Source organism: Pagrus pagrus, assembly GCF_965226575.1.
Source record: "Pagrus pagrus genome assembly, chromosome: 18".
In the NCBI taxonomy this organism is placed as follows: domain Eukaryota; kingdom Metazoa; phylum Chordata; class Actinopteri; order Spariformes; family Sparidae; genus Pagrus; species Pagrus pagrus.
The window spans coordinates 23,811,000-23,823,595 of NC_140202.1; the positions used below are offsets into that span (position 1 = coordinate 23,811,000).

General features: G+C 42.6%; 2 protein-coding genes across 2 annotated transcripts; one reads left to right on the forward strand and one right to left on the reverse strand.

Annotated features, from left to right (window-relative positions):
- Positions 1-970: 970 nt before the first annotated feature.
- Positions 971-9,555, forward strand: coq8ab (coenzyme Q8A-b). Its single transcript, XM_084382083.1, has 15 exons — positions 971-1,291; positions 1,569-1,720; positions 2,734-3,033; positions 3,147-3,213; positions 3,980-4,051; positions 4,247-4,372; positions 5,150-5,235; positions 5,323-5,463; positions 5,539-5,620; positions 5,772-5,865; positions 7,324-7,465; positions 7,680-7,787; positions 7,878-7,943; positions 8,147-8,233; positions 8,845-9,555. The coding sequence occupies exons 2-15, from the start codon at positions 1,586-1,588 to the stop codon at positions 9,136-9,138; spliced, it is 1,800 nt and encodes a 599-aa protein (XP_084238209.1). The 5' UTR covers positions 971-1,291; positions 1,569-1,585; the 3' UTR covers positions 9,139-9,555.
- Positions 9,556-9,639: 84 nt separating this feature from the next.
- Positions 9,640-12,540, reverse strand: LOC311274412 (proton-coupled zinc antiporter SLC30A2-like). Its single transcript, XM_084382084.1, has 8 exons — positions 12,396-12,540; positions 12,087-12,298; positions 11,585-11,731; positions 11,062-11,215; positions 10,764-10,980; positions 10,555-10,660; positions 10,331-10,465; positions 9,640-10,065 (listed from the first exon to the last, which is right to left on the reverse strand). The coding sequence occupies exons 1-8, from the start codon at positions 12,458-12,460 to the stop codon at positions 9,968-9,970; spliced, it is 1,134 nt and encodes a 377-aa protein (XP_084238210.1). The 5' UTR covers positions 12,461-12,540; the 3' UTR covers positions 9,640-9,967.
- Positions 12,541-12,596: the final 56 nt, after the last annotated feature.

Here is a 12,596-nt window from a genome sequence, read left to right on the forward strand (position 1 = left end):
AGTGAATATTTCATTCTCATATTTCCCATCAACGGATATGAGCAGAGCAGTGATATCATTAACTCAGTTGATCCCTTGAACTATTTATTTCACTGTTGCTGCTCATCATTAAAAAGGTGATTCATTCTCTCGTCATTAGCTGCCACAGCCAACCTTTAATGGCCCTGGATCAGTTCACAGTTCACAGCTGTATGTTGTATTGCTGCCTTCAAGTGCTCTTCATGAGATCCCACCTTTGAGCTCTGAGGTTTAGAATGAAAGTTTTTATAACTTACTTATTTCACTGCTTCTGACAGACTGTAAATTTCTGATCTAAATGCGGATTTACAGCTTTTTCCAACCTAATGGTAGTTAAATTCCTTGTTGTTTCCCACCATCAAAGAGCCTCCATACATCTTTCTTTAACCTAACTGTGAATTTTGATTACAACTAAAGTGAGTTGATGCTTTTGGAAGCCCATTACTGCCAATTATAGAACATTTATGAAAAAGTAGACTTGATAGAAAAAAGAAATCCCATGGTTAGTGATAATCATGGGATAGAAAGTCGGTATTATGGGATAAATGTTAACTTTTTGTCTCATAATTATGACTTATTATCTCATTATTTCGACATTTCATTCTTATACATATGACTTTCTATCTCATAATTGATTTTTTATCTAATAATTTAAACTTTTTATCCAATAATTTTGACTTTTTACTCATAATAATAACTTTTTATTTCATTTTTATAACTTTTTATTTCATTTTTATAACTTTTTATTCCATAATTTTGACTTTTTGCTCCATAATTATAACTTTTTATCCCATGATTAAAACTTTTTATCTCATAATTATAACTTTGGGAATTTTCTTTCTCAAGAAGCTTATTTTTCATATTATTCATTCTTTAACTGTGATTTGTCCCCCACAGATACTCGTTCCTTAAAAAGTCCAGATCTGTGAAGTCTGATATACCGTGAACGCAGCATGTGTGCAGTTCACGGACCGCCCTGCGCGGACACGTCAGCCGCCGCAGCCTCACAGAGGAGCGGCTGACTGACAGCTTGTCCGCCCAGTGTGGAGGTTTGTTGACACCCGGAGCAGGCGGCTGATCGTCGCCTCATTGGCCCGTGTGTGTGACACTTCCCCCCGGGTCGCCCGCCTCGCTGCCGCCTCGCTGCCTGCTGGACTCGAGCTGTTTACAAGAAAGTGTGTCAAGTCAGATGAAGGTGAGCGGAGGCTTGTGCTGCAGTGCACGATGCTCAGTGTGTGTCCACGCAGCTGAGAGGACGTCTGTTGTAAAGTTGGTGAGTAGAAGTTAGATGTTTGTCACTTTAATTCATGTTTGACTCTGAGTCACATCAGCCATTAATTCATTGTTCAATTTCAGATCTTTTCAATGCATGTTCCTGCCTTTTCTCTCTTATCACAGTGTGGTGTTTGTTTAGGTTGTATTTCCCATCATGCTGTGCACATGGACTCATGCTTTATCCCACAAGCATGGGAGCATAAAACCTTGATCAGCCTCACTCCTCCATCACAGCTCACAGCCTTAAAGCAGCCTGTTGTTCCTCGCTCCTGCAGGTCTGAACATCAACACCATGACAGGTGACACGGTGGTGTGGAGGGGTCTGACCTGGGTGAAGCAGGCGGCCAGCAGAGCCCCACCAGGTGCCCTGCGGTGCACCGGGAACCAGAGGCTGGTAAACTTCCATCACGCTGCAGGATCAGCCAGGGTGAGCAACCCGGCCGTGATTTGAGCCGTGTAGAGTTTCACAAACATGCAACCCAAATAGTTTCTGTGTCTGTTTCTGCCACCGTCGCCTCATCAACACCACAACAATAGTGACCGGGGTGAGGAGACACAGGGGAGAGGATTCAACTACCGAGGGTTTTAAAAGTCGCAAGTAATCTGAATCTCTTTTAAAAATGGTTTTAACAGCGACACTTTGTACATTGATGGGAAGTTAATCTTCCAAAACAACCTTTAGGCCGGTGGTTCTCCACCTTTTTCACTTCAGACACCTTAAAATGAAGGAGTGTGTACTTGTGACCCCTCGTCACACCTTCTACTGAGTCCCCAGATTAAACTTTCTTTGTTTCATAGAGGTTTGAAGAACTCCAGTTATCCCATATTTCACCAACAAAGCAAAGCTTAGACTTAAATGTACAATATCTCATTTCTGAGGAGAAGGATGGAGTCCGGTGTAGAGCCAGACCTTCTGGAGGAATAACCACCCGTAGTCCAGAACTGTTTACTGACGGGAGGGAAGCCCAGAGAATACTTTCTATCCTGAACAGTTAAACGCTGGCAGGGCACTAACTCCATATTTGCTTGATTGCTGTCGTCGGTCACATCGGAGTTTCTTGAAAAGCAAAATTTAGATGAGAAGATCGATAACTCTCACATCTGCACAGTGAATATAAAGCCAGAGCCAGCAGCTTATCTTAGCATGAAGACCGGAAACAGCCGGCCCGGCTGTGTGCAAGGGTGACAGAATCCTTCTACCAACAGCGTTTTAGTTTCAGATCAAACAAAGCTGATATAACATGTTAATCAGTGATCTCTGAAGGTGCTTGTAGGTGGATTTTGTTACCTCTGAACAGAGCCTGCTCGCTGTCTCTCCTGTTTCTAATGTGTTGCTAAGCTAAGCTAACTGATGGACTCATCTAACTCTGGGCTAGAGCGCCAAAAACCAAGTTTTTTCGAAATGTTGAACCTGCTCATTAATCATGTCTTGTCTTCCAGGAGACGTTCAGCAAACGGCAACAAGTCCACAGAGTCACGGCGGCTCAGGTTCACAGATACTCCACTATGGGAGCTTGTTTCAGCGGCTGTTTCATCGGAAGCGTCAACGGCGGACAGGGGACCTGCAGCGGAAGAACCAGCTCCAAAAAGGTCCACGGGGACTGGACGAGCCAACTGTTCTCCGGGCACACGAGGTTGTTTAACCAGGACAACTCGTCCACGGTGGGGCGGCTGACGTCGGCGGACGTCGATAAAGCAGAAAACACCAAGAAAACAGACGTGAAGAAACACAAACAAGTGGTAAACACAACACCTTTTTATTTTTTAAGTGTTTGAATAAAATTGATCAGTATTTCAGTTTTGTGTTTCAGTTTTATTTGTCCTTTAAGTTGAGTTCTTGTCTTGTGTTCCAGCTCAGTGAAAGAGCCAGAGAGAGGAAGGTGCCCGTCACCCGGATAGGAAGGCTGGTGAACTTTGGAGGTGGGTGTATTTGGTCACGTTACACCTGCTGCTTCAGATCACAGCCAAAGAAAAGTGGCGGGACAGTTTTCAACATCCTCGGGAACATAAAGATCTCAGTTAGAATCCTTTAGACAAGAAAAGGTTAATATTTGAATGAATGATCTTTGTAAAAAACATCCGACATGTTGCTTTTCATGAATCACTTTTGTTTTTTTCTTAAACCTTAAAGACGTCCTGTGGATTTTTCTTATCAACAAACAAAAGTTATGTTTATATATATAGAAGTGTTGTTTATTTATTTATTTTTTTTATCTTTTGAACATTGAAGTTTAATCTTGGATTTAGTCGAGAGGTTCTGCGTTGACGGCCTCGGTCAGCAGTCTGCAGACCTCAGGTCAGGCTGTGGGAAGTGCTGACTACTCCTTCCCAGCGCTGGAATGACAGAGTATCAGTGGCTGAGAAAATGTTTCAGGGACACGCAGAGTCGTGCCTGACAGTCCAGCTAATATCAAACCTGTCGTCGACTATCAGCCTTCTTCTCACCAAAGGGCAGCACACATACAGTTTCCTCCTTGGCCTTAATTTACCCCTGAACTCTCAACGGCTCCGATTAGACCTTCCTTCAGTTACTGATTACTGTTATCACGTCCTTTTTTTGTTGCTGCTGTTATCAAATGCACAGAAGGGCACTGCGAGGGTAAACACTGTCGACATTCGTAAAAAAACATGCCTGCGTATTCAAAGAAAGTTTGTGAATCGTGTTTAAATTGATTTCTTTTTGCAGGTCTGGCCCTCGGACTCGGCATCGGGGCGATCGCCGAGGTGGCAAAGAAGAGTTTAAAACCTCAACAGCAAGGTGATGAGAGGAGGATCAGTGTTTTACTGATGGCCCGACTGAGGAGAAGTTTTAATGATCATTTTATGACTGTTGATGCTAACATGCTCATTCTTTATGTTGGGATATGTGTGGTGATCTGAAGAGGCTGTAGGCACCACTCAGTAGCTGAAATACAGCATCACCTGTACTGAATACTGTGTGTGTGTTTCTCAGGTGATAAAAAGTCCATCCTGGACTCGAGCGCCTTCCTCTCCGAAGCCAACGCTGAGAGAATCGTCCGGACTCTCTGTAAAGTCCGAGGCGCCGCTCTCAAACTGGGACAGATGCTCAGTATTCAAGGTGAATTACCATCAGACGTGTCCTCAGATGCATCACAATTATCACACGTGTAAGAAATTCATCTTCTGTTACTTGAGACGAGGACACGGGGACCTCACACACACCGCTCAGACATGGTACTGACAGTAAATCCACATGCATCAGTGTGTAAATCAAGGTTCAGCTTTCATGGTAACCGGCGCTCGATGCTTCACAACAAGACTTCATCCTGTTTCTGGCAAACAGAAATGTCATCTCCTAAAATAAACGTCGGGCCAGCTGAACACAATAAGTGCCATTCCAGTGGAGCTATTGTAGGCAGCCGAGGCTAAACTGACACTGTGGTGTTGTTGACTTTAAAGACACACTTACAGTAACGTGTTGTTATGCTCTGAGGTGTCCACAGACCCTGTTTGTCCTCTCCTGAATTATCATAACTGTCGAGTCACAGAGTTTGTGGCTGGAGATCTTTCAAAAACCTACAAGGTCGTTCAGTGATTAAGAATTAGAGCTGCATTATTTATCAATCAAGTGTCAGCTATTAAACTAATTTGCCAACTATTTTACTACTCGATTAATTGGTTTGAGTCATTTTTAAAGGGGAATATGTCAAAATTCTCTGATTCCTGCGTCTGAAATGTGAATATTTTCTGGTTTCTTTCCCCCTCTGTGACAGTAAACTTAATTATTATGAAGCACAAACTGGGCTGAAGATCGTCCTCAGTGTTTTTATCCAAGTTTGTTTACAAGTGATTATTTTCACTCCGTTTGTCTCCGCTTTGTTTCCTCTCCTCTCAGACGACGCCTTCATCAACCCTCAGTTGGCCAAAATCTTCGAGCGTGTTCGTCAGAGTGCAGACTTCATGCCCTCTAAGCAGATGATGGTACAGTATGACAGAGCTGCAGTAAACAACACAAACTCCGTAAACTGACGTCATAAGACGAGACAGTTCCTCTTTCTCTCTCTGCAGAAAGCCATCAGCAGCGACCTCGGCCCGAACTGGAGAGACCAGCTGGAGTACTTTGAGGAGAAGCCGTTTGCAGCGGCGTCCATCGGTCAGGTGCATTTAGCCCGAATGAAGGACGGCAGAGAGGTCGCCATGAAGATTCAGGTGAGACGAGCATTAAAACACAGGAGTGAACTGTGATAAAAGACAGAAATCTCACAATCAGATCTGCTCCTTCAGTACCCCGGAGTGGCCAAGAGCATCGACAGTGACGTGAATAACATCATGACCGCTCTGAGTTTAAGCAACACGCTGCCTGAAGGTAACATTGTTGGAGAGTCTTTATCTTCTTTCTGATAACAGCAGCTATTGCGTGACGTCTGTGACTCGGCTACTGTCAACAGAAGAACCTACACAAGCTGCCTGAATGTCGTAATTTTCAGCTTTTTTTCACACTTTCTTGTCTTTTACAGGTCTGTTTCCTGAGCACCTCATCGAGGTCATGAGCCGCGAGCTGGCGCTGGAGTGTGATTACATAAGAGAGGCCAAATGTGCCAAAAAATTCCAGTAAGTGTTCAGACGTACTGTAACCACACAGACTGAACAGAACCAGAACCGAGTTTTGGTCGTAGTTTTTCACATATAAAGGAATTTATTTTGGTGTTTTGGTGCATAACAACGATCATAGTGAAAGAAAATATGAATGAAAAGATGAAGATAAAGCACTCGAAACATAGAAAACTGAAATGTTTTAGAATAAAGAAAATGTGCAACGTGCCAAATAGTAATCCAGGAGATGTGCATTAAAGGATAAGTTCACCCAAAAAAAAAAGTAAAGTCTTTTGAGTTGGCTTCACAACAAAACAGCGTTGCAGCATTCTTCTAAACAACTGTAGTAGATGGGGACTTGTTTTAAAAATTGATAAAAAGTATGAACAGATGTAAAATGTAAAAACAAGAGGCGTATCTCATGCAGCCAGTGTAGTTACATGATCCCAACATGATTTTGAGTCAATTGATCACATGACCTGGGAGCTATTGAGCTAAAATGCTAATATTTGCATATAAAAATTTATAAAAATTATTAAAAAATTGCTAATATTTGCTAAAAATGCTAATATTTGCTAATAAAAATTAATTAAAATTATGAAGAGATGTAAAATGTAAAAACAAGAGGTGTATCTCATGCAGCCAGTGTAGTTACATGATCCCACACTGATATTGAGCTAAAATGCTAATATTTACATATAAAAATTAATAAAAAATATTTAGAGATGTAAAATGTAAAAACAAGAGGTGTATCTCATGCAGCCAGTGTAGTTAAATGATCCCAACATGATTTTGAGTCAATTGAGAACATGACCTGGAAGCTATTGAGCTAACATGCTAATATTTACATACAAAAATTAATAAAAAATATTTAGAGATGTAAAATGTAAAAACAAGAGGTGTATCTCATGCAGCCAGTGTAGTTACATGATCCCAACATGATTTTGAGCCAATTGATCACATGACGTGGAAGCTATTGAGCTAAAATGCTAATATTTACATATAAAAATGTTAAAAAACAACAGAAAACAACCTTAAAATGGTTCCAAGTCCCGTGAGGCCTTAAGATCCAAAATTGATTTAAAAAGATATTATTTACACCCTTGATAGGTTGTCGAGCCCTTGCACCCACATCAGACAGAGGGTGTGTGCTAACGCTTTTAGCTGAAATCAATTTGGGATCTCGGGCCAGGCGAGCTCTATGGAGCTATTTTTATATTTTATTTCAGAGTTATTTTCAGTTGTCTCCAGCTACTTCAGTTGTTCAGGAGAGTCCTGCAACACTTTTCAATGTGAATCTCCAGAAATGTCTTGTGGACTATGATACCTCACCGGTCTTTCCATCGAATGAATTTGCATTTTAGCGTGTACTTATTCTTTAATGTGACGCACGGAGAGTCTGCTGTCATTTTGACCGCAGTTTTCTGGGAGTTGGATCCAGCCGTCTTTAACTTTGTCGCTGTTTGTGTGTGTCAGAGAGCTGCTGAAGGATCACCCGTTCTTCTATGTGCCTGACGTGATCGACGAGCTGAGCAGCCAGCACGTCCTCACCACAACACTGGTGCCCGGTTTCCCTCTGGACCAGGCCACCGACCTCTCCCAGGAGCTCAGGAATGAGGTACGACCGCCGTGAACTCCAACACAGCTTACAGTACAATTTACACCTGCGCACTGCCAAGACTTTCTCCCACTTTGGAGGCCGAATGCAGATTTATGCCACCTTTTAAAAACCCCGGAGTCATGTTTCACTTCATTGTAATTCAAGGAGATTTTTCCACAAACGCTAGTCTAACAACTTTATTTTCTACATTTGTTCTTTTTCTTGCTGATAGATTTGTAAGGAGATCTTGAGGTTATGCTTGAGAGAGCTTTTTGAGTTCAGATACATGCAGACTGATCCAAACTGGTCCAACTTCTTCTTTGATCCACAAGCTCACAAGGTCAGTTTGTCTCAGTCACACTGTTGGTACATGATTATTTTGAGTGTCCCCCGTTTCTCTACAGTCTGTTTTTGTGTTTCATGTCTTCAGGTGGCGCTGTTGGATTTCGGAGCCACGCGAGGATTCGATAAGAGTTTCACCGACACCTACATCGAGGTGAGAGTAATCAACATCTTTTATCTTTTTATATGACAAAACTTATCCGTCATCAAACAAAATCACCTTCTAATTAACATATATTCTCGTTAGATAAATGCCCAAAGTCAATTTTTTGGACGTCAGTGGCTTAAAATGGCTCAAATCCTTCAGAAAGACCTATAATGTGACCTAATAATTTGTTTTTTGATGTTTTTCATCAGATAATTAATGCTGCTGCGAATCAGGACAGAGAAGGAGTCCTGCACAAATCCAGAGACATGAGGTTCCTCACAGGGTACGAGTCAAAGGTGAGAACATCTTCACTGTAAACCACAACAAAGTGTAATCTTCAAACTTCAAACAGTGTTCTGGGACCTTATTTTCCTCTGAGGACAGCTTGTTGATTCACTTACTTAAAGATAAATATCCCTGAGTTTGTATTATTACCTCATTAATATTGTAAATATTAAAATTCTGAGTTTGAATGTATTCTTCAAAGCTACACAGTGCCTCTTAAACTACATGAAGGATGAATTGATTTGAACAATTTATGAACTTTGTCAGACAGTGACCTCTGCTGGTGACCAGGAGAAATTACATCAACGGTTCCTCTCTTTCTGTCATCTTGCATTACAAACCATAAACTCTGTAAAGAAGTGCAAGGACAATGTTTGCCTGAAAATTACAAGTAGACGTTGGGAGGTTTGAGAGCAAATTTCTAAACTGACCAAAACGTATAAGTGTATTGATTTTGATGAGGTGCTGTTTTTTGTTCCAGTTGCACTAAAATTTTAATCAGAAAATATAGAAAGAGCTTTACAACTCAGCAATATTTTAGAAACATTGTCCTTTTTACTTGACTACTTTTACCTGATACTTGTATCTCTTATGTCGACTAACTTCTGTGTCCCGTGATAAGGCGATGGAGAACGCGCACGTGGACGCAGTGATGATCCTCGGGGAGGCCTTCTCCTCCTCCGAGCCTTTTGACTTCGGCACTCAGAGCACCACGGAGCGGATCCACAGCCTCATCCCCGTGATGCTGAGAGAGCGACTCGCGCCGCCTCCCGAGGAGACCTACTCCCTCCACCGCAAGATGGGCGGCTCCTTCCTCATCTGCTCCAAACTCAAAGCTAAAATAGCCTGTAAGAACATGTTCCAGGACGCCTACAGCAACTACTGGAGAGACGGACGGCCAGAATCAACAAACTGAAGCTCAGGTTTTCCAGTTAAAATCAGGATTTTCTCGCCTTGTTTGTTGTATGCTGAACAATGTAACTCTCACATTCTTACCGATGATGTTTTTGTGCAGCCCGGGCCAGATAATGTCCACGTTACATAGTTTTGTGTTTTGACTGTGGTCTGCTCGACTGACTCATCAAGTAAACTGATGAACAAACATGAAGAGTTGTCTATCAGAACAATTTCATATGTGTGCTTCCTATTCCATCAAGACTCCATCCAGACAACATGAACAAAAGTTAATGTGTGAAGATTATTTGTACGTATTGTTTCAATGGATTAGTTGTGCGGATTGTACAACCTAATAATTATGTGTCTGTATGGTTCGAGGAACTGTTTTCCATCTGACCAGAATTTGTCAGTTGAAATAAACTGTTGTTGCAACTGATTTGTACATTTCTGAGAATGCAGATTTTTATTTTAAAGCCACGACAAATGGACCTCAACTGACTGAAAGTACCTGTTTACACCTGGTAGTAACACGTGTCTTTAGACGAAGAATAGCAGACGGATTAACTTAATTTAATGCCGAATTTACAAAAAGGGACAAATGATTTTGAATTTCCCATAACAGTTTCAAAAAGTTTCTCTTCACTCAACAACTCTCAAAATTGCAAGGTTTTCTAAGGGAGTCCGGTGGTTGATGCTGTAGTTTGCCATGGCTTCCACTGACACACATCTGCTGCTTTATAAATAAGAAAACCAAATAAATTATTAAACAAACAACCATTGTAACAGCGTGACTAAATATTTTCTCAAAAGGCTTTGAGGCAGCCTGTCTTCAGTCTCTGCGGTCCTTTTTATCGCTCCACTTGGATTGTGATGCCGGAGAAACTGAACTCGGAGCGCAGGAGCTTTGTGGCCTTCATGAGGACGATCTGTGCGTCAGCTTCTTCTTCTGTGGACACATACGGGGAAGTTGTGGTTTACATCATCATCTTACACATGCGGCATCAGTACTAGACTTGTGTTATTCTTTGACAGCTGGGTAATAACTTACTACTAAAGCTACTCAATTATTCAAGAATAAATGTGAATATATTCTGGTTTCTTTACTCTTTGACAGTAAACTGAATCTTTTTTGAGGGTGTTATCTTGAGCTTTGGGAAACACTGATGGACATTTTATCAGCTGTGTTGTGGAGATAAGCAGTGCTGGTCTACCTGCGGCCACGTGGACAGAAAGTAAAGAGTGAGTCATGTTGAGGCTCCACATGTGCAGGCTGTGAACAGCGGTGACTCCTCTCACAGACAGCAGCAGCTCTCTCACAGTGTTGATGTGAACGTCCTGAGGAGTGCCTGCAGAAGACAAAGGCGGCGCTCGGTGTCACAAACACACAACCTGCAGTCAATAAACTGATATTTTCATACCAAACACAAGTGTTCACCTTCCATCAGTATTCTGAAAACATCCTTTGTGATGGGAAGTGTTGTTCCAACAACAAGCAAGGAGAACAGGAACGTGCAAATTGGATCAGCTACTTTATATTCAGGCTGTGAGGAAAACAGAAATACTGTTATTACAAATAATAAAAACAAGAAAGAGACTTTTTAGCTCAGGTGCAGAGACCCCTTGAGTGTTTTGGCTGACACTGACCCAGAAGTGGATGATGGTGGCAGCCAGCAGGACTCCAACACTTTGCACCAGATCGCCCACCACGTGAATGAACGCCGCCCTCACACTGGCGTTGCCGTGATGGTGACCGTGATGGTGTCCGTGCTCCTGACCCTGTTTGTCCCTCTGCAGCCGGCCAGAGGAAAAGCCGTGACTGTGGCCGTGTGAGGCTCCGGACTGATGGAGGATCAGGATCATCCTAAATAAGTCCAAACTGTTTTAGAAGAAAGTCCGATACACCAAATAAGAATAATTGTGAGGGTGAGCTCGTCGTACTCACAGGACGTTGACTCCCACAGCACAGCCTGAGGTTATGAGCATGATCTGACTGTCGATGTCGTAGTCTCCGTCAGTGATCCTCTGTATGGCTGACAGGACCAACACTGCGGTCACAGCCCAGATAGACACAACTGACAGCAACATGCCCAGAATCTCTGTTCAACACAACATCTGAGAGTCATACAACAGTTACAGATTATTCAACTGAGATTTCTGCATTCAAATGTCGACTACACCTTTGTTATATATTTTCTTGAGTTGTGTTTTATCCAACATGTTTCTAACAATGTTCAAACTCAGAGAAATCCACTTTTAAATCCCAAAAGTTAAAAGGAATCTGAGCTCTCCTCTCGCTGGTAAACACCTTCAAATCAAAGCAGAGTCCAGTGTGACTGGGTGTTTGTTCCTCCAGGAGGTCGGGCTCTGAGAGAGGTCGCTACAGCCTTGTTCCATCTTGATGTCGACCTCCTCGTCTCACTATCGATTTAAGTAAAAAGACCGATTCCATTTCATTTTGATCTCACCTGCTCGATGCCACCCAAATGTCATGCTGTGCGTCTGTGGCCTGGATGAGATCCACAGAGAGAAGATGCTGATCATGATGCTGCCAAAGTCGGTCAGCAGATGTGCTGCATCCGTCATGATGGCCAGACTGCGAGCAGCGTATCCACCTGCAGAGACGAGAGGTGATGGCTGCAGACTGTCATCAGAAGGACGTGTGTGCCAGAGCTCAAAGGGGTTTATGTACTTTCTACTGTGACCTTCTCCTAAACCCCGTTAATAACACTAACCAGAATCTGTTTTCACTGTCCAGCTGCCTAAAGACAAGATTAAGGGCAAGTCAGGATACAACTGTGTTTCAAATTAACTCATAAACAGGTTTTCAAAGCAAATAAAGTATAAACACAATGAATAACCTTGGACATAACAGTTGATATTAAGCATTTTCCAAACATTTTAAGACTTTTTATTAACCCTGCATGAAGCATCTGATACATTTATGGCGACGATGCTTTTTCATCTCACCAATCACCTCTCCGGTCATGAAGACGAGGCTGACGGCGCAGGCGACGTAGAGCTTCCTTCTGGCCAAACGTTTGGTGTCACTTTCGGCCCCCGACATCGAGTCCGTCTCCTGGCAGAGCCGCCAATCGTGCTGCCACAGGCCGTCCACACTGGAGGCATCGTCACTGAACTCTGATGCAGAGTCAGAATATTTTTCATCTGGAGCACTTGTCCTGAGAGAAGACGGAGCTGTGACTGGTTTCCTTACAGATCCCCCGAAATATGTACATGAGCTCAATGACTAGGAGGATTTAAAGAATAAAAACGTACCAGTTAAGAGGCTCTAATTGAGTCTCAATCAGTTGTTGCTTCTCCGAATCCGTCGATAACTCCATATCCTCAGGAGACTACACTTCATTGACTCCCTTTAAGTTTAACTAGTTTTTAAGTGAATCTTGCCAGCTGCTCTCACACGTGTTATCTGACAAGGGTGGAGCACAACAGGAGCCAATGGCAGGTCACTAACAGCAA